A 26978-nucleotide genomic window follows, 5' to 3' on the forward strand; every position below is an offset into this window, starting at 1 on the left:
ACCAGTGTAAGCGTAACCATGGTGTAAGGACCAGGTGGCTTTCATCTGCGCTGTAACAATTCGGTTCTGAGTAAAACTAAAATTTTAAAGGGATGACCCACCATCCATGATTGATCAAGGCAGGTTAAGGAAAATATCAACATTAAGGAAGAAAGACGCACAAAAACGCATGCCAGTTCGGATGATTGGTGAGAATATAAAGACCAGCAGGGAATGACTAAAACCCTAATCTTATGAAAGAAATGAGAGTTTGAGGAAGCTAGCAAGAACCAGACAGCAAGAGTTTTTGCATGTATTTAAAAAGGAAAGGAATGAGTAAATAGTGTGTTGAATCTTTAGAAACTGAACATAGAACAATACAGCACAGAACAGGCCCTTCGGCCCACGATGTTGTGCTGAACATTTGTCCTAGCTTAAGCACCTATCCATGTACCTATCAAATTGCCGCTTAAAGGTAACCAATGATTCTGACTCTGCCACTCCCACAGGCAGCGCATTCCATGCCCCCACCACTCTCTGGGTAAAGAACCTACCCCTGACATCCCCCCTATACCATTCACCATTCACCTTAAATTCATGTCACATTGTAACACACTGTTGTACCCGGGGAAAAAGTCTCTGACTGTCTACTCTATCTATTCCCCTGATCATCTTATAAACCTCTATCAAGTCACCCTTCATCCTTCTCCGTTCCAATGAGAAAAGGCCTAGCACTCTCAACCTATCCTCGTATGACCTATTCTCCATTCCAGGCAACATCCTGGTAAATCTCCTCTGCACCCTCCAAAGCTTCCACATCTTTCCTAAAATGAGGCGACCAGAACTGCACACACTACTCCAAATGTGGCCTTACCAAGGTCCTATACAGCTGCAACATCACCTGACGACTCTCGAATTCAATCCCTCTGCTAATGAACGCTAATACACCATAGGCCTTCTTACAAGCTCTATCCACCTGAGTGGCAACTTTCAAAGATCTATGAACATAGACCCCAAGATCCATCTGCTCCTTCACCTTACTAAGAACCCTACCGTTAACCCTGTATTCCGCATTCTTATTGTCCTTCCAAAATGGACAACCTCACACTTGACAGGGTTGAACTCCATCTGCCACTCCTCAGCCCAGCTCTGCATCATATCTAAGTCCCTTTGCAGCCGACAACAGCCCTCCTCACTATCCACAACTCCACCAATCTTTGTATCGTCTGCAAATTTACTGCCCCACCCTTCGACTCCCTCTTCCAAGTCATTAATAAAAATTACAAACAGTAATTGAATTGGGAATTGACATGAGACAATAACAAAGTGATAGATGAAACAAACAAATGTTTTACATCGCTCTTCACTGTAAAGAATACAAAAATAACTTCAGTAGTAGTTGTAACTCAGAAAGGGAGAGTGGGCCTTTGGGAAATTACAAATGTGAGGGAAGTGGTACTGAGCAGTCTGATGGAACTTTGGACGAACATCTCTGTGAGTCCAGATGGACTTCATTCTGTGGTCTTAAAGGAGGTTGCTGACAAGGCATTGGGCCTGTTTATGTTAATTTTCCAAAATTCCCTCGATTCGGGAGAGATTCCATTAGACTGGAAAATAACAAATGTACCCCTTCAGCTCAATAAGGTGGGGCAGAAAACTGGAAACTATCGGTTGGTTATCTTGAGGATAGTCAGGGAAGGTATTAAAATTGATCATTAAAGAGAGTATAGCTATCCACTTGACTCACGGTAACTGGGAAGAATCAGCGTGGTTCACCAATTTATTGGAGTTCTTTGAAGGAACAACATGTGCTGTGGATAAAGGAGAAACTCTAATTGTACTAGACTTGGATTTCCAGAAAGCTTCTGGTAAGATGCATATCAAAGGATATTGTGGAAAGTAAAAGCTCAAAGTGTAATGGGTGATTAATTAGCATGGATGGAAGATTAGCTGATTTGTAGAAAACAGTACGTATGTGAATGGGTCTTCATATTGAGAATAACCTCCATTGTATTGCAGCACTATCACTGCTAAATGGGACAGACTTTGAACTGATCTAGCAACTCAGGACTGGTATCTATGAGACACTGGGATCAAACCTGGTTCACTGGAAAGTGCAGGGCATGCCAGGAGCAGCATCAGGTTTACCTAAAAATGAGTTGCCACCTGGTGAAGCTACCAAATAGGAATATTTGCATGCCAAACAGCATAAGCAGCAACTGATAGACAGAGTTAAGTGATCCCACAACCAGTGATCAGATCTAAATTCTGTAGTCCTGTCACATGCATTTGTGAATGATGGTGGACACCTAAACAACTCAATGGTGGAGGAGGCTGTACAATTAGTCCCATCCTCAATGATGGAAGAGCCCACTGCAGCAATGCAAAAGATTAGGCTGGAGCGTTAGCAGCAATTTTCAGCAATAAGTGCTGAATAGATCCATGGGGACCTCCTCCTGTCTCCCCAAAGCCAGTCCACATCTACTAAGCACAAGTTAGGTGTGTGATGGAATACTCACCACTTGCCTGGATGGGTGCCGTTCCAAAAACACTCCAGTAGCTTGAACTATCCAAAACAAAGCAGCCCACTTGATTGGCATCCACTTCCTCCAGCACCAATATTCAGTAGCTGCAGTGTGTTCTATCTATAAGATGCTGCATACTATCTACAAGCTTCACTGCAAAATTTACCAAAACCAAGACCCGTTCCATTTAAATGGACAAGGGCAGCAGATACAGAGAATCACTACCACCTGCAAGTTCCCCTTCTTTCCTTCACTGTTGCTGGGTCATAATCCTGGAATTCCCTCCAGGTATTGTGGGTCTACCTAGAGCACATGGACTGCAGCAGTTCAAGAAGGCAGCTCACCACCATGTCAAGGTCAAATACAGACAGGAAATTAATGCTGACCAGCCAGCGACGCCACAACCCAGGAATGAATAAAAACATGGATCTTTTACTGATTAACAGAATGTGAAGAATGGAGTCCCACAAGGGTCTATGTTGGGGCCTCAACTTCTTCCATTATATATGATTTACTTAGATGAAGGGCATGATATGTAAAATCACAAGGTAGTGGGAAAGTCTTCTGAAGAAAATATAGAGAATTTGCAGACAGATGTATTTTGAGAGAGTATGCAAAGATCTGGCAGATGGAGTATAATTTGGCAAATTGTGAATTGTCAGGAAGAATAAAAAGGCAGAGAATTACTTAAATGGAGCATGAGTGCAGAATTCTCAAATGTGAAGGGATTTAGGTGTTCTGGTGTGTGTGTCGCAAAAAGTTAACATGCATGTATTGTATCTAATCAAGAAGGTTGATGGAATATACTCCTTTATTACGAGAAGAACTAAATCTAAACATAAGGATCAAAAACAGAAATAACTAGAGAGGTCTGGCTGTATCTGTGGAAGGAAAACTGAGTTAACAGCTTGGGTCCAGTGACTCCTCTTCAAAACTGATAGTAGCTAGGAAAAGGTGGCATATACAGAGGAACCTCAATTATCCCACATTCGATTAACCGATTTTTTTAGATTATCCGAACAAGATCGCAAGGTCCTGATGCTTGGCTAACTATGTTATCTGGCATTCGATTATCCAGCATTCAATTAACTGTCAAGGGAAACTGGTTCCTCCTGTCTCTCTATCTCATAGAATCCGACGGCACAGAGACAGGTGCTTTTGCTCAAACTGGCCCATGCCAACCGAGATGTCATTCCACGCTAACCCCATTTCCCTGCACTTGGCCCCTATCCCTCTATCCTTCCCTACCCACGTATTTGTCCAAATGCCTTTTAAACGTTGTTAATATAACCACCTCAACCTGTTCCGCCGGTAGCTCATTCCATATCCGTACAACCCTCTGTGTAAAAAAAAAAGTTGCTCCTCACGATCCCTTTCATTCTTTCCCCTCTGATATTAAACTGGTGCCCTCTAGTCCTTGATTCCCCAACCAAGGAAAAATACTGAGTCCATTCACCTTATCCATGATCTTATATACCTCTATAAGGTCTCCTCTCAGTCTCCCATGCTATAAAGAAAAAAACTCCTGGCTTGTCCAGCCTATAACTCAGACCTTTGAGTCCAGGCAACGTCCTTGAAAATTTCTTCTGCACTTTCCAGTTTATGATTAGATTTTTTTTTGATTAGATTACATTACAGTGTGGAAACAGGCCCTTCGGCCCAACAAGTCCACACCGACCTGCCGAAGCGCAACCCACCCATACCCCTACATTTGCCCCTTACCTAACACTACGGGCAATTTAGCAAGGCCAATTCACCTGACCTGCACATCTTTGGATTGTGGGAGGAAACCGGAGCACCCGGAGGAAACCCACGCAGACACTGGGAGAACGTGCAAACTCCACACAGTCAGTCGCCTGAGGTGGGAATTGAACCCGGGTCTCTGGCGCTACGAGGCAGCAGTGCTAACCACTGTGCCACCGTGCCGCCCACTTTGGGAGAACTGTGAGTCTGAACTCCAAGATTCCTCTGTACCACTGCACTCTTTAAGGCCCTGCCCTTCACCATGAAACTCCTACCTTGATTTGACTTTCCAAAATGCAAGGCACATCAATTTTAATAACATCTTTCCTGTAACAAGGTGACCAAAACTGAATACAATACTGCAAATGTGCCCTCACCAACATCCTGTACAACTGCAGCATAACTTCCCAACTTCTTTACTCAATGCCCTGACAGTGTGCCAAAAGCTGCCTTCACTGTCCTGTCTACCTGTGACTCCACTTTGGGAGAACTGTGAGTCTGAACTCCAAGATTCCTCTGTAACACTGCACTCTTTAAGGCCCTGCCCTTCACCATGAAACTCCTACCTTGATTTGACTTTCCAAAATGCAAGGCACATCAATTTTAAAGTCCATGTGCCATTTCTCGCCGTACTCCCCCCAGCTGATCAAGGTTCAGCTGCAATTTCTGACTATCTTTGTCACTGTCCATGATTACACCTATTTTAGTGTAATCAGCAAACTTACTAATCATGCCTTATACATTATCATCCTAATCATTGATATAGATAACAAAGAATAATGGGCCCAGCACTGACCCCGAGGCACTCCACAAATCACAGGCCTCCAATCTGACAAGCATCCTTCCACTATTACCCTCTACTGCCTACCATCAAACCAATTTTGTAACCAATTTGCCAGCTTGCCCTGGATTCCATGCTATCTAACCATTCCAGAGCAGACTACTATGTGCAACCTTATCAAAGGCCTTGCTGAAATCCATACAGATCTCATCTACTGCCCTGCACTCGACAACCTTCCTGGTTACTTCATCAAAGAACTCTAACAAGTTTGTGAGACATGATCTCTCACTCACAAAGCCATGCTGACTACTAATCAAACCCTGTCTTTCCAAATGCATATACATCTTATCCCTCAGAGTCTTTTCAACTAATTTACCCACAACAGATGTTAAGCTTACTGGTCTACAGTTCCCAGACTTATCTTTATAGCCCTTCTTGAATAAGGGCACAACATTTGCTACCCTCCAATCTTCCACGACTCATCCATGGCTAATAATGATGCAAAAGTCTCAGCCAGAAGCTCTGCAATTTTTTCTCTTGCCTCTTGCAGTGTTCTTGGATATATCTGGTCAGGAGCAGGAGATTCGTCCACCTTCGTACATTCTAATACATCCAACATCTTTTCTACTCTGATATGGACTGTCCCCAAGATATGACCACTAACTTCCCCAAGTTCCCAAGTCCTTACGTTTTTCTCCATGGTAAGCACAGAGGAGAAATATTCATTGAGAACCTTGCCCATCTCCTACGGTTCTACACACACATGTTCACTTTGGTATTTGCGGAGCCCTATTTTCTCTCTCTTGTTCTTTTTCCTTTAATATACTTAAAGAACCTCCTTGGATTCACCCGAATCTTCTCAGCCAAGGTTATCTCATGCCTCCTTTTCACCCTCCTGATTTTCTTCTTCACTAAACTTCCATAGTCCCTGTATACCTCCAGTGATTCCCTTGATCCAGCTGCCTGTTCCTGAGCCACTACCTTTTTTTCTCTCGTCAATGCCTCAATATCTCTTGTCATCCCTATTCCTGCCAATCTTACCCTTCACTCTCACAGGAACATATCGATCTTGAACTCTAGCTATCTCACTTTTAAAAGCCTCCCACTTGTTAGGGGTCCCATTGCCTGCAAATAAACTATTCCAATCAACCCTGAAAGCTCCTGTCTAATTCCATCGAATTTAATCTTGCCCAGTTTATAACTTGAACCTGTAGACCAGTTTTGTCCCTCCCCGTAACTATTTTAAAATTAATAGAACTATGGTAACTGGTCCCAAAGTGCTTCCCCACAGTCACCTCTGTCTTCTGTCATAGAGTCAGAGATGTACAGCATGGGTACAGACACTTCGGTCCAACCCGAGCATACCGACCAGATATCCCAACCCAATCTAGTCCCACCTGCCAGCACCCGGCCCATATCCCTCCAAACCCTTCCTATTCATATACCCATCCAAATGCCTCTTAAATGGTGCAATTGTACCAGCATCCACCACTTCTTCTGGAAGCTCATTCCATGCATGTACCACCCTCTGTGTGGAAACAATTGCCCCTTAGGTCTCTTTTATATCTTTCCCCTCTCACCCTAAACCTATGCCCTCTAGTTCTGGACTCCCCAACCCAGGGAAAATACTTTGCCTATTTACCCTATCCATGCCCCTCATAATTTTGTAAATCTCTATAAGGTCATCCGTCAGCCTTCGATGCTCCAGGGAAAACAGCCCCACTCTGTTCAGCCTCTCCCTATAGCTCAAATTCTCCAACCCTAGCAACATCCTTGTTAATCCTTTCTGAACCCTTTCAAGTTTTACAACATCTTTCCGATAGGAAGGAGACCAGAATTGCATGCAGTATTCCAACAGTGGCCTAACCAATGTCCTGTACAGCGGCAACATGACCTCCCAACTCCTGTACTCACTTCTCTGACCAATAAATGAAAGCATACCAAAAGCCGCCTTCGCTCCCCTATCTACCTGCGACTCCACTTTCAAGGAGCTATGAATCTGTACTCCAAGGTCTCTTTGTTCAGCAACACTTCCTAGGACCTTAGCATTAAGTGTATAAATCTGGTAAGATTTGCTTTCCCAAAATGCAGCACCTCACATTTATCTGAATTAACCTCCATCTGCCACCTCTGCCCATTAGCCCATCTGGTCAAGATCTCGTAATCTGAGGTAACCCTCTTCACTGTCCACTACACCTCCAATTTTGGTGTCATCTTGTGCTCGCATCCAAATCATCTGTGTAAATGACAAAAAGTAGAGAACCCAGCACCGATCCTTGTGGCACTCCACTGGTCACAGGCCTCCAGTCTGAAAAACAGCCCTCCACCACCACCCTCTGTCATCTACCTTTTGAGCCAGGTCTGTATCCAAATGGCTAGTTCTCCCTGCATTCCGTGAGATCTAACCTTGCTAATCAGTCTCCCTGGGAACCTTGTCAAACATCTTACTGAAGTCCATATCGATCACATCTACCGCTCTGCCCTCACCAATCCTCTTTGTTACTTCCTCAAAAAACTCAGTCAAGTTTGTGAGACATGATTTCCCACGCACAAAGCCATGTTGACTATCCCTAATCAGTCCTTGCCTTTCCAAATACTCCTGCCCTATTTCCCAAGAGTAGGTTGAGTTTTGCCCCTTTCAGAGTAGGACCCTCTGTATGCTGCTTGAGGAAAGTTTTCTGAACGCACTTAACAAATCCCACCCCATCTCAATGCTCAATGCTTTGGCAGTCTATGTTAGGAAATAAAAATCCCTTACTGTGACAACCCTATTGCTCCTGCAAGTCTCCCCAGTCTCCCAGCATATTTGTTCCTCTAATTCCTGTTGACTATTTGGGGACCTTTTGTAAAATCTCAATAATATCACTATTCCCTTCTTAGCTCCACTCACAAAACCTCCCTGATGAGCCTTCATTTATTTTATCTCTGATTATTGTTGTGATACTTGTCCTCATCAAAAATGCAACTCCCCATCCCCTCCTTCCACCACCTCTGTCCTGCCTAAAGCACCTGTGCCCTGGCACATTAAGCTGGTAGTCCTGTCCCTCTCTTAGCCGTGTTTCTGTAATGGCTATAATGTCCCTGCTCCATGTACCTATCCACACCCTGAGTTCATTAGCCTTACCTGTTAGCCCACTTGCATTGAAATAAAAGCAATTTAATTCAGCAGGAATACCTTGCTCCCTCTTATGTTCCCATCCTGACCTGTCTCTTTAACTTATTATTTCTGATTACTCTATCTGCTTCGAGCCTCACGCTTGCCTTCCTGCTTTCAGGGCCCCACTTTCTAGTAGCACTAGAAATCTGGATGCCAAGATATTGATCCCTTTCCAGTTCCTGTGCAACCCAGCCCTCTTGAACAAGTCACCTCTGCCCCAGAAAAGGTCCCAATGATCTAAAAATCTGAATTCCTTCACCCTGCACCAATTCTTCAGCCATGTGTTCATCTGCCATATTCTCCTGTTCTTCCCCTCACTAGCATGTGGCACTGGAAATAATCTGGAGCTTATCACCCACTAGGGTCCTGTTTTTTTTGACCTTTTTCCTACTTCTCTATAATCACTCTGCAGGACCTCATCCCTGTTTCTTCCTATATCATTTGTGCTGACATACACAATGACTTCTGGCTGTTGACCCCCCCCCCCCCCCCCCCCTTGAGAACACTCTGCAGTCACTCTGAGACATCCTGGACCCTGGCACCTGGGAGGTAACACACCACCCTGGGTTCCCATTTATGCCACAGAATCTCCTGTATATCCCCTTAACTATAAAGTCTCCTATTACTAAAGTCCTGTTTTACCTTTACCCTTTCCTGTTGTGCTCCAGAACCAGTAATAGTGCCACCAACCTGGCTACTGCTTATTTCTCCTGAAAAGTCATCCCCCAATCCCACGATCCCAACAGTGTACTTGTTTTCAAGGGGAATGGCCACAGGGATTCCTGCACTCTCTGTATACTCACTTTCCTTTTCCTGGTGGTTACCCAGCTACTCTCTGCCTGCACCTTTAGTGTGACCACCTCACAAAAATTGCTGTCTATGAAGCCCTCAGTATCTGGGATGATCCTGAGTTAGAACATAGAAAAGTACAGCACAGAGCAGGCCCTTAGGCCCACGATGTTGTGCCGAGACTTGATCCTAATGTAAAATATAGTAACTTAACCTACGCACCCCTCAACTCACTGCTATCCATGTCCAGCAGTCACTTAACTGTCCCCAATGACTTTGCTTCCACCACCTCAACTGGCAATGCATTCCATGCATTCACAACTCTCTGTGTAAAGAACCTGCCTCTGACGTCTCCTTTATACCTTCCTCCTAATATCTTCAAACTATGATTTCTCGTACCAGTCAATCCTGCCCTGAGGAAAAGTCTCTGGCTATTGACTAAATCTATTCCCCTCATTATTTTGTACACCATGGTCAGGTCACCTCTCTTCCTCCTTCTCTCCAGAGAGAAAAGTCTGAGCTTATTCAGCCTTTCTTCATAAGGCAAGCCCTCCAGTCCAGGCAGCATCCTAGTAAACCTTCTTTGCACCCTCTCCAAAGCCTTTGAATCTTTCCTATAGTAGGGCGACCAGAACTGGACACAATATTCCAAGTGTGGTCTCACTGGGGACTTGTAGAGCTGCAGAAAAACCTCGCGGCTCTTAAACTCGACACCCCCGTTAATGAAAGCCAAAACACCATATGCTTTCTTAACAACCCTATCCATTTGGGTGTCAACTTTGTGTTCATCCAGCTCCAGCTCCCTAACACTGTCTCCCAGGAGCTGCAGCTCAGTGCACTTCCCACAGATATAGTCATTAGAGACAATGGAAGTCTCCCTGAGCTCCCACATCTTGCAGGATGAACATGCGACTGTCATTTTAGCTGCTGTGAACTATAAGAAAAGCTAAAAGGACTTCACCCAAGCTTACTGTTTGCTGAGCTGCTGCTCTCAAGCTTTTTGAGCCAAAGCCTTACTTCTTGCTCTGCTACCAACAAATTTTGCAATAGTATGTCTATCTACCCGTCTTTCCCTCACAATTTTGTCGACCTGAGTCATGTCACCCCTCAACCTTCTCTGTTCTAAGGAAAACAACTCCCACCTCTCCAATCTCTCCTCGTAGCTACACTTCTCCAGTCGTGGCAACATTCCATTAAATCTCTCCGCATTCTCTCTAAAGCAAGAATGTCATTCCTGTAATGTGGTGACCAGAACTGCACATAATACTCCAGTTGTAGCCTCTCCATTGTCTTCTACAGTTTTGTCATTATATTCTACTTTTGTGTTCTATATCTTCGCAAATGAAGGAGAACATTCCACATACCTTTTTTAGAACCTTATCTTTACAACCTGTATTGGTATCTTTAGAGACTTGTGCACTTGTAAGACAAGATTTCTCACTTCATCTATCCCTATCAGTATTATCCCATTTATAGTATATTCCCTTTTACTGTTTGACCTCCTTAAATGCATTACCTCACACTTATAGAACTTAGAACAATATAGCACAGTACAGGTCCTTTAGCCCATGATGTTGTGCTGAGCATTTATCTTAATCTCAGATGAACCTAACCTACACACTCCTCAATTTACTGCTATCCATGTGCTTGTCCAGCAGTCACTTATCAAAGTTGAACTCCATCTGCCACTTTCCTGCCCAAACTATCCATATAATTTTCGAGCTTACAGCTATCCTTTACACTCTGCACTACATGGTCAATTTTTGTGTTGTCTGCAAATTTCCCAATTGGGTCCCCCACGATCAAGTCCAAATTGTTAATGTACAAAAGAAACAGCAGGTGTCCCAACACCGATCCCTGTGGAACACCCCTTGAAACAGCTTTTCATTCAGAATGACAGCCGTCGACCATTACCCTTTGTTTTCTGTTTCTGAATCCAGTTCGACACATTACCCTGTATCCCATGGGATTTCACTTTATTGATCAGCCTGCCATGTGGAACCTTGTCAAACGCCTTACTAAAATCCATGTAGACAACATCCACTGTACTACTCTCAACGTTCTTCCTTGTTATTTCCTCAAAACATTCAACCCAATTTGTAAATAGAACATAGAACATAGAACAGTACAACGATGTTGTGCCGATCACTGATCCTCATGTATGCACCCTCAAATTTCTGTGACCATATGCATGTCCAGTAGTCTCTTAAATGTCCCCATTGACCTTGCTCCCACAACTGCTGCTGGCAACGCATTCCATCCTCTCGCAACTCTCTGTGTAAAGAACCCGCCTCTGATATCCCCTCTATACTTCCCTCCAACCAGCTTAAAACTATGACCCCTCATGTTAGTCATTTCTGCCCTGGGAAATAGTCTCTGGCTATCGACTCTATCTATGCCTCTCATTATCTTGTATACCTCAATTAGGTCTCCTTTCCTCCTCCTTTTCTCCAATGAAAAAAGTCCGAGCGCAGTCAACCTCTCTTCATAAGATAAGCCCTCCAGTCCAGGCAGCATCCTGGTAAACCACCTCTGAACCCTCTCCAAAGCATCCACAACTTTTCTATAATAGGGCGACCAGAACTGGACGCAGTATTCCAAGTGCGGTCTAACCAAAGTTTTATAGAGCTGCAACAAGATCTCACGACTCTTAAACTCAATCCCCCTGTTAATGTAAGCCAAAAAACCATATGCTTTCTTAAGAACCCTGTCCACTTGAGTGGCCATTTTAAGGGATCTATGTACCTGCACACCAAGATCCCTCTGTTCCTCCACACTGCCAAGAATCCTATCCTTAATCCTGTACATAGCTTTCAAATTCGACCTTCCAAAATGCATCACCTCGCATTTATCCAGGTAAAGCATGACCTTCCCTTAACAAAGTCAGAAGTCATGTAACACCAGGTTATAGTCCAACAGAAATCAGAAGCTTTCGGAGTGTTGTTCCTTCGTCAGGTGAAGTGATGAAGGAGCATGCTGTGAAGGCTTGTGATTTCAAATAAATCTGTTGGACTACAGGCTGGTGTTGTGTAACTTTTGACTTTGAGGAGAAAGTGAGGACTGCAGATGCTGGAGATCAGAGCTGAAAATGTGTTGCTGGAAAAGCGCAGCAGGTCAGGCAGCATCCAAGGAGCAAGAGAATCGACGTTTCGGGCATGAGCCTTTCCTGAAGAAGGGCTCATGCCTGAAATGTCGATTCTCCTGCTCCTTGGATGCTGCCTGACCTGTTGCGCTTTTCCAGTAACACATTTTCAGCTCTGACTTTTGACTTTGTCCACTCCAGTCGAGAGTGTGGTTCTGGAAAAGCACAGCATGTCAGGCAGCGTCCAAGGAGCAGAAGAATCTGTGGGTGGCACGGTGGCACAGTGGTTAGCACTGCTGCCTCACAGCGCCAGAGACCTGGGTTCAGTTCCCGCCCCAGGCAACTGACTGTGTGGAGTTTGCACATTCTCCCCGTGTCTGCGTGGGTTTCCTCCGGGTGCTCCGGTTTCCTCCCACAGTCCAAAGATGTGCAGGTGAATTGGTCATGCTAAATTGTCCGTAGTGTTAGGTAAGGGGTAAATGTAGGGGTATGGGTGGTTTGCACTTCGGCGGGTCGGTGTGGACTTGTTGGGCCGAAGGGCCTGTTTCCACACTGTAAAGTAATCAAATCTAATCTAAGAATCGATGTTTTGGGCATAAGCCCTTCATCAGGAGTGATGTCTACTCCAGTCTTAACACTTGCACCTCCACGTCATGGCTTCCCTTAACAAAGCCACACTGACTGTTCTGTGCCTGTTTAAGTAACAGCTTATCTGATCTCTCAGGGTTGATTCTAACAATTTGCACCCGCTGAACTAAGACTAATTGGTCTTTCAGTGTTTGGCATTTCCTTTGTACCCTTTTCAAATAATCAAACTATCTTTGCATTTCTCCAGTCCTCTAGCACTTCACCTGTGTCTCGTGAAAATTGAAAAATAATCCTCGGAGCATTTGCTATTTCTTCTCTGACCACCTTTAACATCATAGGGAACATCCATACAGCCCTAGCAACTTATCTGGTTTCAAGGATTCCAACTCCATGTCGTAAAGTCTGGGGTGTGTAGGGTGGGTAAAAGAAGTCCAGGTCCCAAAATTATTGAACTCTATATTGAGGCCTGCAGGCTGCAGGGTCCCAAATGGCTAATGAAATACCGTTCTTCTAGCTTGTAATGAGCTTTGCTGGAGCACTGTCACAGACCTGAAACAGAAATGTTAACCAAGGGCCACAGGATGTTTTGAAATAGCAGGCAGCTGAAAGCTCGATCATTTTTGTAGACAGAGCCCTAGGTGTTCCGTAAAGTGGCCACCTAGTCTGCGTTTCAACTCCCAGGTGTAGAGGAGACCATATTGTTCAATCTAGTCTAGGTATTCGCTACTCACAAAGTGCAGGTATATTGCTGCTTAACCTGCAAAGTGTATCTGATAGTGAAGCAGGAGAAAGTAAACAGGCAGGTTTGCACCTTATGCTATTGCATGTGTGGGCAGGTGTTGAGAGTGGTGGAGGAGTGGACCGGGAGGTCTCTTTGGAATGCTGTCAAGGGAGGGGAACGAAATATGTATCTTTATGGTATCCCACAGGAGGTGGTGGAAATGGTGGCTTATGATACTTTGAATGGAAATGCTGGTTGAGGAGAAAGTGAGGGCCAGAGGGATCCTATTGGAGTTGTGGAAGAGAAGAGGTGATGGCAGATGTTCGGGAAATTGGTTGGACACGGCTGAGGCCCCAATCAACCATTGTGCTGGGTAATTCTCTGTTGAAACTTTACTGCTGGAACAGCACAGCAGGTCAGGCAGCATCCAGGGAACAGGAGATTCGACGTTTCGGGCACAGGCCCTTCTTCAGGAATCATTCTCTGTTGAGTAAAGCTGGATATTTTTGAGGCCCCCATGTGGAAAATGGCATCATCAGTACAGAAATGACATAGACTGAGAAACTGGGAGAATGGAATGGAGAATGTTTACTTGCTCCTCACTATCCAAGGCCACTTTCATGCCAGAGGTGGTAAGAATTTTTGTTTTGAAGGTTCTGTCACTTTGGAACACTCTGCCTCAGTAGGCAGTGGATAAAAGGTCATTGAATATTTTTAAGACAGAAATATATAGATCCTTGATTGGGGAATCGAGAGTTCTTAGGGATAAGTGGGAATGTGGGATTTGAGAAATAAACAGATCAGCCGTGATCTAATGGAATAGTACAACAGGCTTAAAGGGCCAAAAGGTCTACCTCTGCTCCAATTTTATATGTTTGTACAAGGAGTACACCGCACAAAAAGCTATCCAAATTAATTGGGTCATTTGAATTCGAGGTAGTAATTGAACTCTGAATATATTATCGAAACATATAAAGGCAAAGTATATTTGGAGATCAGGAATATAAACAAAGTGTTGGAGATATTCAGCAGGCATCTATGGAGAGAGGAATTATGTTAACATTTCAGGTCCAATATTACTACTTCAGAACTGAAGAACATATCTGAAAAACGGGTCTGAGCTTATGTCTCACCTCTAATTGTTGCATTATCGATTTTAATGTCCAGTTTATGTGAAATTTGTTTGATTTTACATCTTGATTAAAGATACTCCATTTCATTTGACAAGAAGTGCATAATATTGTGACTTCAGCCTGTGCTGTTATGAATAAGCTTACCAGGCACAAGAAATGACTTACTGACAATATAATTGTCCCAACTGTTTTAGATTTTGTCTCTTAAAATCTCAGCCTGATTGTGACATTCAGTTATATAGTTTGCATTAAATGATTATCACCATCAGCTCTCACACGGGAAGTTCAGTGGTTTCTAGTTATGAATTTCAAAAACGATCTGTACACCAATGAAACTTAGGTGCACAAATTAGAGGGATTCATTACTATTTAACAATAATTTTTATTTTATAACTTCAGTCTCTTTGCAAATTCTAGATTCCGATTTTAGGGCTGCTCACCTTAAAACAAAATAAAGCTGACAAGCACAGTGCAATACAAAATATTAGTTGTTGAAAATGTAATTGAGATACTTTTGTCATTTCATCAAGTGTCAGTAATATGCCAGCCAGTAAGTTCCTGACTTCACAATATTAAATTCTGGTAAGTAAGTAGAAAATTTTAATGAATAAAAGTACGGATTATAATTTGCAAGGTTATGTAAATAAACTGTGGCTTTATTTAATTATGTTGGTATTTGTTTTCTAGTTGAGAGATTACCAATGAAGTATATAGACAATAGACAATAGGTGCAGGAGTAGTCCATTCTGCCCTTTGAGCCTGCACCACCAGGAGTTTGGAGTATATGTTTGGAGTATTGATTTTTACGTTAATCCATTGTTGATTGGGCACTTTGCCCAATGCTGGTGATGTTTTTAATCACAGAAAATAAGTGGTTAAGGTCCGCCATAATGCTTGACTACAGAATTAAAGGAAGTGAAGTTGATGCAATACTAAAGATGCCAGAATCTGTGTTTTGAATATATGCAGGTACTTGAAACTAACTTGAAAGACACAGTCAAGGAATTAGCTTACATTATCCTTTGGATTGAAAAATGATGTTATTGGACAGAAATTTGCCCGTAACACTATTTACCTTACCTCATGATTCTTTAAGTTCAGGTTATTTGGCCTGTGTTAAATGTATCTATGGTAGTGTAGTTGCAAAGTTAAAAGTTTTTTTTCTCAAAAATTGCATCTCTAAAATTATTATGAAAAGAATGTGTTTTAAAATGAGAAAAACTGATGAGTAGTTTCCTTTCAGCTTTGCATGACTTTGCTGATATTTTTTTCTTCATCTATTATATCCCTGATGAGCTCTCAGCACTTCCATCCACTTCCCCTTCCATTGCTCATGCAACTGTGATTTGACCAGCCATTAAGAGCTTAGTTTCCCATCAGTTTTGTGCAGGTTCATGTCTACATGTCTCAAACAGTGCACTGCTACTTATTTCTAGCTTTTGGACTTGGTGTCTAGAAATCATCAGCAGTGTACTTGAATATTTGTTGTGCTGTCATCGAATTGTTTTTTAACTGAACATTTAATGGTCAGAAATGCTGATCAACATTTCCGATCAAAGATGTTTTGTGACTGACCTTTTCTACCTTCATATGTAAGCCATTGTCTTTGCGTGACAAGAAAATGTTTATCCTAAATTATATGTCATTTGATTAGTTACCATCTTAAATCATTTCTTTTGCTGCTTTACATGCCGAGGCAAGTTTGTTTTACCCTAACAGGACATATTGTCAGGCTCATTCTAAAAATCTCAATGATTTCTTAATATTTGGTCATGTGATGAGACATTTCTAGTTAGTTTAGCCTCCATTTCCCTTTCCTAATTGCTCAGGAGAGGCAACTGGTGACTGCTGATATCCTTGGGATGTAGGGACATCCACAGTGCTGTTAAGAAAAAAATAACAGGATTTTGAGACAGCAACAATGAAGAAGCAGTGATGTTGTTTCAGTTCAGAATGGTGTGGGTATTGGAGGGGAATTTACCCGATGGTGGTGAATCCATGTATCTGCTGCCCTTGTCTTTTTATATGGTAAAGGTTTTAGATTTGGAATGTGCTGTTGAGACAGCCCAGGTGAGTTATTTGCAGTGCATCATGTAAGTGATACACAATGGGTACCATTGTGATTGAGAATGTTGCTTTTACATTAATATTTGGAAATCAGTTACCAGGTATATTTATCTACATTCTATATCTTACTCTCTGAAAAACTATGATATTCTGCTGATTGCTGGTCTGAAGTGTTCTTATCTCTAATACAGTCAAATATCCCCTTGTAATTGACAAACCATTCCTGTTCAAACATTTCTCTCTCTATTCTTGTGCCACTGAGAATCATTCAGAGTGGTTCCTCCAAGGTAGAATTATATATTTTCTGATTTGATTTCCATTTAATCTTACTACATTTCTAAACGTTATGTTGCTGAAGTTACAACAGTTGGAAATATTGAATGCGAATTCTAAGAATTAGTGGAAAACACAGTCTAAGAATAAAGGGTAAGCCATTCAGGACTCAGATGAGGAAGAATTTCTTCACTGACACTTGCGAACCTGTGGAATTCTCTCCCACAGAAAGCTGTTGGAGCAAGTTCAATAGATATGTTCAAGAGGGAGCTGGATGTGACCCTTCCAACTAAAGGGATCAAGGGGTACAGAGAGGAAGTGGGAATGGTATACTTAAATTGCAAGAGCAGCCATGATCATATTGAATGACAGTGCAGGCTTGAAGGGCTGATTGGCCTACTCCTGGACCTATTTTCTATGTTTCCATGAAGTTTCATTTATGGAAAGAAAATACTTTAGCTGCAGAAAATCAAACATAAAACTGAATTCTGAAAATAGCTGCAGGCTAGGAACATAAAAATAGGCATACATCATTTAGCCTGTTGAACCTGCTCCATAATTGTTAGATCATGACTTTGATCATGTATGTCAAAACCACTTGCTGTGCTATCTGCATTTCCATTGATGCTATTGTCACCAGAAATCTAGCAATTTCTGCCTTGAATATGCTCAGTGATTGAGCTTCCACAGCTCTCCAGAGTAGACAAATTCAATAATTCACTGTCCCTGTGTGAAGAAGTTCCTCCCTAATTGTGATCCACTTTGTCATATCCTGTAACAGTCTTGTAAGATTAGTCATAGTCATAGAGATGTACAGCATGGAAACAGACCCTTCGGTCCAACCCGTCCGTCCATGCCGACCAGATATCCCAACCCAATCTAGTCCCACCGGCCAGCACCTGGCCCATATCCCTCCAAACCCTTCCTATTCATATACCCATCCAGATGCCTCTTAAATGTTGCAGCTGTACCAGCCTCCAGCACATCCTCTGGCAGCTCATTCCATACATGTACCACCCTCTGTGTGAAAAAGTTGCCCCTTAGGTCTCTTTTATATCTTTTCCCTCTTTTATATCTTTTCCCTCTCATCCTAAACCTATGCCCCTCTAGTTCTGGACTCGCCAACCCCAGGGAAAAGACTTTGTCTATTTATCCTATCCATACCCCTCATAATTTTGTAAACCTCTATAAGGTCACCCCTCAGCCCCCGACGCTTCAGGGAAAACAGCCCCAACCAGTTCAGCCTCTCCCTATAGCTCAAATCCCCCAACCCTGGCAACATCCTTGCAAATCTTTTCTGAACCCTTTCAAGTTTCACAACATCTTTCCGAAGGTTAAGGGAATACAGGCCCAGTTTCCTCAATTTTGCCTCATAAGACAGTCCTGTTGTGGTTATTCTGGTGAATGTCATTGCTTATTTGATTTATTTATTGTCACGTGTATCTTGTTACAAAATGCAGTGAAAAGTGTTGTACAGTGTCACCACTCTCCAACGTCATTTTAAAACATGGAAAAATTAACCAAAACATAGAATATAATGGCAGAGAAATGAAGAAAGTGTACAACTTTACAGACCTCTATGTTGAGTGCTCTGTCACGGGCCTGGTGGCCAGACATGAGTACCCTTTGCCACGCTGCCACTGGAACAAAAGTCGCTACCATCTGCTTCCACCAGTGCCCTTGCCACTGTGTCCTTGCTGGACCTTGCCAGTGCAGATGTCACTGATGCTGTTGGGTGTTGAATCTCAAGTCTCAAATCAAGTCCACCACTGCCATGTATCTGCTTTGGCCCCACTAGGTCTTGTACTGGCCCAAATCTGCCTCCACCAACACCTCCACGAATCTGTGCTGGAAGCAGGCATGGCTGAAAACTTCATCTCACTTCTGCAGCAGCAGCAGCCATGTGTTGGCACTTGGACTGCCTCAACGATGCAGAAGCAGCCACCACCAGTGCTTCTGGGCCTACTTGGGTCCATGCCATTCCAACCGAGCTCTAAACTAAAATAGAGGAGAAAATAATGAGAGAAGGGAGGTAAAAGAAGAAAAACTACATAAAGAAAAGCGGACAGAACAGATGAGTCCCAGGTTCAGAAGTGCTGCCCCACCATCATCATACTGGAAGCACATGAGGTAATAAAGGCACAGTGGGTCAAATGGTCTCCTTCTGTACTGTAGTTCTTCTGTGACATGTTGATTTGCATTGGAACAATGTAGTAGGCTGAGGATGGAAAGTTCAGAGTAGAAATGGAGAAAAATTGTGAGGTACCCAGAGGTTTGGGGTCATGCTTGTGGACTGAAGGGACATGTTGGCAAAGTAGTAATCTAATCTGCGTTTTGTCTCCCTTGTACAGAAGAGATTGTATTGTGAGCAGCGACTACAATCTGCTGAAGTAAACTAAGTTAGAGATAAAAGAGTGATTTGTCTCTAAGTTAAAAATCACACAACACCAGGTTATAGTCCGACAGGTTTAATTGGAAGCACACTAGCTTTCGGAGTGATGCTCCTTCATCAGGTGATAGTGGAGGGCTCGATCGTAACACAGAATTTATAGCAAAAATTTGCAGTGTGATGTAACTGAAATTATACATTGAAGAATTGATTGTCTGTTAAGCCTTTCATCTGTTAGAATACAGTGATAGTTTCACTTCTTTCATGTGTAAATCACAAAAAATCACAAAATCGGACCACACCCTTCGACTGGAAGAGATTGAAGTCCTGAGTAGGGGCCTCAACTTCTGCCCCACCACCAAAATGGACCCGTTGGTTCTGGCAGCAGACACAGAGGAGTTCATCAGATGAATGAGACTCTGGGAATTCTTTCAACGTGCCGGCAGTGATCCCACTGAGCTCACTGATGAACTGGAACAGTCATCACAGGGATCTGTAGAGGAGTGACCAAAGAAGGTGTCAACATGGACCCCACCGGAGGACCGCTGCCCTGGGCTTGACATGTATGCTCAAACTGTCAGGAAATATATAAATGTCAGATTTATCAGCCGTACCCACAAGGTAAAGCAAAACATCACCCATTCACAACGCAATGCCATCCAGGCTCTCAAAACCAATCACAACATTATTCAGAGATGGACTGGGGTGTACAAAGTTTAAAAATCACACAACACCAGGCAATCACCTGATGACGGAGCATCGCTCCGAAAGCTAGTGTGCTTCCAATTAAACCTGTTGGACAATGACAACGTTGTCATCAAACCAGCAGATAAAGGAGGAGCCATTGTCATTCAGAATAGAACAGGTTACTGCAAGGAAGTGTACCGACAACTGAACAACCAGGAACACTACAGGCAACTACCAGCTGATCCGACCAAAGAACACACCCGAGAATTAAACACACTGATCAGAACTTTGGATCCAGTCCTTCAGAGCTCCCTACGCGCCCTCATTCCACGTACTTCTCGTGTAGGCGACTTCTACTGCCTTCCAAAGGTACACAAAGCCAACACACTGGGACGTCCCATCATGTCGGGCAATGGGACCCTATGTGAGAATCTCTCTGGCTATGTGGAAGGCATCTTGAAACCTATTGTACAGGGGATCTCCAGCTTCTGTCACGACACTACGGATTTCTTACAGAAACTCAACACCCACGGACCAGTCGAACCGGGAACATTCCTCGTCACAATGGATGTTTCCGCACTCTACACCAGCATCCTCCACAATTATGGCATCGCGGCAACAGCCTCAGTACTCAACACCAACAACTGCCTGTCTCCAAGCACCATTCTACAACTCATCCGCTTTATCCTCGATCACAACATCTTCACCTTTGACATCCAGTTCTTCATCCAGACACACGAAACAGCCATGGGGACCCAACTTGCACCCCAATATGTCAACATTTTTATGCACAGGTTCGAACAAGACTTCTTCTCTATGCAGGATCTCCAACCAACATTGTACACCAGGTACATTGATGATATTTTCTTCCTCTGGACCCACGGCGAGGAGTCACTGATAAAACTACACAGTGACATCAACAAGTTTCATCCCACCATCAAACTCACCATGGACTACTCTTGACTATCTGTCTCATTCTTGGACACATGCGTCTCCATCAAGGATGGACACCTCAGCACCACACTCTACCGCAAACCCACAGACAACCTCACAATGCTACACTTCTCCAGCTTCCACCCAAAACATATTAAAACAGCCATTCCCTATGGACAAGCCCTACGCTTACACCGGATCTGCTCAGATGAGGAGGAACGTGAAGGACACCTGGAAGTACTCAAGGATACCCTCACAAGAACGGAGTACGATGCTCAACTCATCGACCGTCAGTTCCGAAGTGCCACAGCAAGGAACCGTAATGACCTCCTCAGGAGACAGACACGTGCTGCAACCGACAGGGTACCCTTTGTTGTTCAGTACTTCCCAGGAGCTGAAAATTTTCGCCATGTTCTTCGTGATCTGCAACACATTATCAATGAGGATGAGCACCTCACCAAGACCTTCCCCACACCTCCACTACTTGCCTTTACACAACTGCCAAACCGCAAACAGATCATTGTTCATAGCAAACTGCCAGGCTCTCAGGACAACTCCATACAACCCTGTCACGGTGGACGCTGCAAGACGTGTCAGATTGTGGACATAGATACCACTATTACGCATGAGAACACCTCCCACCTTGTACATGGCAGGTACTCATGTGACTCAGCCAGCATTGTCTATCTTATACGTTGCAGGCAAGGATGCCTGGAGGCATGGTCGATTGGGGAAACCGAGCAAAGGCTACGACAACGGATGAATGAGCACCGCACAACAATCAACAGACAGGAGGGTTCCCTCCCAGTTGGGGAACACTTCAGTTGCCCAGGACATTCAGCCTCGGACCTTCGGGTGACCATCCTCCAAGGTGGACTTCGGGACAGGCAGCAGAGGAAAGTGGCCGAGCAGAGGCTGATAACTAAGTTCGGTACCCATAGGGAGGGCCTCAACCGGGACCTTGGGTTCATGTCACATTACAGATGATCACCATTGCACTACACACACACACAGATATTCCTACACACACACACTCTCACATACACATGGACACAGGTACATACAGACGCACACACACTTTCTCACACTCACAACCCCCACCCCAGACAGACAGACAGACACAGACAGACAAAGACCCACATGCACACATATGTTTTGTGGGGTGAATTTGTACTTGCAGAGTTACATTGTACTTTGCTCAAAAACTGCATGCATTCATGTAGAACTCTGAGCTCAAAAACTGCATGAATTTATGTAAAACTCTGTTATCTCACTTTTTAGATTAGAATCAATCTAAACATCATGGCAAAGATAGAGAACACAGGGGGCTAACACCTTCAACATATTGGTAAAAACAATGACTGCAGATGCTGGAAACCAGATTCTGGATCAGTGGTGCTGGAAGAGCACAGCAATTCAGGCAGCATCCGAAGACAGGCAAAATCGACGTTTCGGGCAAAAGCCCTTCATCAGGAATAAAGGCAGAGAGCCTGAAGCGTGGAGAGATAAGCTAGAGGAGGGTGGGGGTGGGGAGAGAGTGGCATAGAGTACAATAGGTCAGTGGGGAAGGAGATGAAGGTGATAGGTCAGGGAGGAGAGGGTGGAGTGGATAGGTGGAAAAGGAGCTGGGCAGGTCGGACAACTCCGGACAGGTCAGGGGATCGAGTTGCTGGAGGTTAGAAGACTGTTTGTCCTGTTCGGGTCCGAACTCTGCTGGTTTAAAGGTGGTCCGGAGTCCGTGTGGGGTGAGTTGGTTACGGAGACAGGCACTGAGGAAGCAAATGTGGCTGTGATAGCGAGTTTGTTTCAGGACATGGTTGAAGAGCTTCAGGGCTGAGGAAATGACCTGGGAGTTGCAGTGAGAGAGAGACTCCCTGAGATTCTTGTAGAGAGAGGAGGAAAACTTCTTCAAGGCAGGCATCCTTGCAAGAGGATTCGCAGTAGGGTTAAAATCAACGAGGTAAAAACAATGACTGCAGATGCTAGAAACCAGATTCTGGATCAGTGGTGCTGGAAGAGCACAGCAATTCAGGCAGCATCCGAAGACAGGCAAAATCGACGTTTCGGGCAAAAGCCCTTCATCAGGAATAAAGGCAAAGAGCCTGAAGCGTGGAGAGATAAGCTAGAGGAGGGTGGGGGTGGGGAGAGAGTGGCATAGAGTACAATAGGTCAGTGGGGAAGGAGATGAAGGTGATAGGTCAGGGAGGAGAGGGTGGAGTGGATAGGTGGAAAAGGAGCTGGGCAGGTCGGACAAGTCCGGACAGGTCAGGGGATCGAGTTGCTGGAGGTTAGAAGACTGTTTGTCCTGTTCGTGTCCGAACTCTGCTATCACCATTGTTAACAGCTAACCCGAGAATGCAACTTTTTAAAAAAAAAGGTTTTGTGATTTACACATGAAAGAAGTGAAACTATCACTGTATTCTAACAGATGAAAGGCTTAACAGACAATCGGTTTTTCAATGTATAATTTCAGTTACATCACACTGCAAATTTTTGCTATAAATTCTGTGTTACGATCGAGCCCTCCACTATCACCTGATGAAGGAGCGTCGCTCTGAAAGCTAGTGTGCTTCCAAATAAACCTGTTGGACTATAAGACCATAAGACATAGGAGTGGAAGTAAGGCCATTCGGCCCATCAAGTCCACTCCGCCATTCAATCATGGCTGATGCGCATTTCAGCTCCACTTACCAGCGTTCTCCCCGTAGCCCTTAATTCCTCGAGACAACAAGAATCTATCAATCTCGGCCTTGAAGACATTTAGCGTCCCGGCTTCTACTGCACTCCGTGGCAATGAATTCCACAGGCCCACCACTCTCTGGCTGAAGAAATGCCTCCGCATTTCTGTTCTGAAATGACCCCCTCTAATTCTAAGGCTGTGTCCACGGGTCCTAGTCTCCTCGTTTAACTGAAACAATTTCCTAGCATCCACCTTTTCCAAGCCATGTATTATTTTGTACGTCTCTATTAAGTCTCCCCTTAATCTTCTAAACTCCAACGAATACAATCCCAGTATCCTCAGCCGTTCCTCATATGTTAGACTATAACTTGGTGTTGTGTGATTTTTAACTTTGTACACCCCAGTCCAACACCGGCATCTCCAAATCTTGTCTCTGCCCTGGGGGCTGTTAGGGAAGACTTTGTACAGTATTGCATTTCCTACGCTGGCATGGAAAGTGCCTTTGGAAGGATAGCAGCTGCTTGGGATGATTGAAAAGGATCACAGAGCAAAGGGTGCCTTCAGAATGCTTAAAGTGGAGAGAGAGAGAGAGATCTGTTTTATGGTCTGATTACTCTTAAGGTGGAAATGTTAGTGGGCAGTATTTTGAATCTTGTAGTTGGCAGCTGTTGGGATGGGTGAGAATTGTTATTTGGAAGGAAATAGTAGGTTTGAGAGGAAATAGAATGGGGAAAATAGAAGCATGTCATTGAAACTTTTGTTCTGCTGAGTGGAAGATGTAAATGAAAGAATGTCAGCTTTCAATAATTTACACTGCATGAAAAGTAGATGGCTTATTGTTTAGCAAGTGGACTGTAATTAGCCAAGGCTTACTTTAGAGAATGACTAGACCCAGCATTAAAATTCATGGTCAGAAGTCACACTACACTGGTCGAACAGGTTACTTGAAATCACAAGTGACTTCACCTGATGAAAGAGCAGCACTCTGAAAACTTGTGATTTCAAATAAATCTCTTGGACTAGTATCATGTGACTTCTAACCTTGTCCACCCTAGTCCAACACTGGAACCTGCACATCATTGAAATTCATGTAATACTGTGGTGAGCTGAATGTCTTTTTTGACTTAATAGCAGCGTCTTGTCATTGGAGAATACCACTTCCTTGTGCTTAGTAGCAGTGTAAAATGATTAGCTTCATCTGTTGCTGAAATATTTGAGACACCTTGTCCTTATAGGATAATTTGTAGCAAATTGGACACTTCTCTATTAGACAACATGGTAACTGTAATTTAGAAGCGCATTTTTAGTTCAGAAGTTTTCATCTTAGACCATAAACTGAGTTTGTTCTAAAGTGTTCAATCAAAAATCTTTCACAATATTGTTTCAAAGAAATGTATTTTTTAATTCAATGCATTATTTGTAGCAAATTTGTATAATCTGCTGTGAGGCTTCTTTCTGTCGCAACGTGTTCCTGGGAGCTAAATTTCTGCAAGTGCAGTGCTCAACTCACCTACGCAGTGCTTCACGTTTGTGCCCCATTGAGAAACACCCTCAGTTTGCAACGAATGAGAGTGGTTTAATGCACTTAGTTTTATTTAGTAGGGCAGGTAGTGATATTCTAAGCATAAACAATGGCTACTATGTGTACATAGTTTCCTGAAGAAGGGCTTATGCCCGAAACGCCGATTCTCCTGTTCCTTGGATGCTGCCTGACCTGCTGCGCTTTTCCAGCAACACATTTTCAGCTACTATGTGTACGGCAATGTTTGATGCAAAATGCTAGTTGCAAAATGCTCGTTCAGAAATAGACACAAACAATACGCCTGAAAGTATTAACGTTCAATGATTTACATTCCCTATCGCAATTAAAAGTTTAATTTTTTCCATGATATTTAGTAAAATTTTCTCTTCTGTTAAAAATCCCTTTAAGATCTACATATTTCATAATTAAATTGTAATTTCTTACTGAACCAAAACATCGGAGATAAAATGTAAGAAGTTTTTAAAATCTAAATTAAGCAAAATGATTTAACATTATTTTTCAGTGAGGCTGTGGTGCTTGGGTAATCAAAAATATTTTCCTACTGTCATTGCATTGGCAATTGCAAACATATCTAATCTAATCTAATCTAATATGGTACAATATCTCATCCCTTTTGTTCATTCAATTTAATATAAACTAAGTGCAAGTATAACAGTGTTGCAATGATTCTGAAACTAAAATTAGTGCATAAATCAGTTTGATTTTCTAGGAACAAGTAATACCAATGTGAATTTAACTTTGTTACGACTTGAACAATTTTGAAGTCAATAAATAAACAATAAATAATCAAATCTGAAATGATTTCACTTTGGGAAAGTCATAAGATGGTGAACAGTCACTGGGATGTGTGTGTGTGTGCGCGCGCGTGCGCCTATGCTCATGCTGTCTGTCTGAATGACTTGTCTTCCTGTGGCACAAAACTGATTGAGGATGACTGGTTCTTTCCTGGCTGCTCTGATCCAGCTTTGGTCTCAGGACAGCAGGAGCTGGAGGAGGAACTGGTACAACTTCGAAGGCTAGGACAGCACCAAGGAAGGGAGAAATGCGCCAGAGACAGTCAAAATCTCAAGGTATGTGATGAGGCTGATAGGCATTCTTTGACTTTAAATTTCTCATTTTGTGAAGTTTATGCAGCTAATGTGCTTGGCATTTTCTATTATATGGCCATATGTTATTGTTACACTTAGCAAAGACTAAATTAAGCTTGCACTAATTTTGAGAACGTAGATATTTTGAACGTAGTGACCTTTGCTAAAATTAAATGCCTTTATCTTTTACTATTTATTTTCAGTGCTTTATTCTAAGTTAGAATGAGCTAATTTATGTTTGGATTTCCAGAAGACAATATATTTGGATTTCTGAAAGATAAGGTACTGCATGCAAGTTAAGAGCCCATGAATTTGGAGGTAGTATGGACAAAGAATTGGCTAACTAATAAAAGACAGAAATAAAGGGAAGTTTAAGATAGCAAATTGTAACTAATGGAGTGCCATAGGAATCAGTACTCTGACCACAATTATTGAATATATATAAAAGGGAATGTATGTAACTTAGAAGAGGAATGGAGGGCAATGACCTAGTGGTATTATTGCTGGACTGTTAACTCAGAGACCCAGATAATGTTCTGGGGCCTGTGTTTCAATCAATGCATGGCAGATGTGGAATTTGAATTCAATAAAAGTCTGGAATTAAGAATCTAATAATGACCATGAGTCCATTGTTGATTATTGGAAAAACACATCTAGTTCACTCATGTCTTTTAGACAAGGAAACTGCTGCTTTTACCTGGTCTACATGTGACTCCAGACCCACAACAATGTGGTTGACTCTTAATGGCCCTCTGGAATTGGCATTAAATGTTGACCTGGCAAGTGATGCCTTCATCCTGGAAATAATTTTGTTTAAAAA

At 43.1% G+C, this 26978-nt stretch overlaps 1 protein-coding gene across 10 annotated transcripts in view; it reads left to right on the forward strand.

The window, feature by feature from the left end:
• The window catches only part of LOC122554676 (uncharacterized), a 282146-nt gene that overhangs the window by 123647 nt on the left and 131521 nt on the right, over positions 1-26978 (forward strand). For 6 of the 10 annotated variants that reach the window (XM_087996227.1, XM_087996232.1, XM_087996228.1 and 3 more), the window contains one exon: positions 25989-26140. The exons of 1 other annotated variant lie outside the window; for it this stretch is intronic. In XM_087996227.1, the coding sequence (XP_087852353.1) occupies positions 25989-26140 (152 nt within the window). The remainder of the gene's footprint in view (positions 1-25988; positions 26141-26978) is intronic. 3 more of the 10 variants (XM_043700053.2, XM_043700054.2, XM_087996233.1) reach the window with 1 other exon arrangement.

This window comes from Chiloscyllium plagiosum, unplaced genomic scaffold (genome assembly GCF_037043375.1).
Source record: "Chiloscyllium plagiosum isolate Xiang-an unplaced genomic scaffold, Cpla_swu_hap1 HiC_scaffold_18, whole genome shotgun sequence".
In the NCBI taxonomy this organism is placed as follows: Eukaryota; Metazoa; Chordata; class Chondrichthyes; order Orectolobiformes; family Hemiscylliidae; genus Chiloscyllium; species Chiloscyllium plagiosum.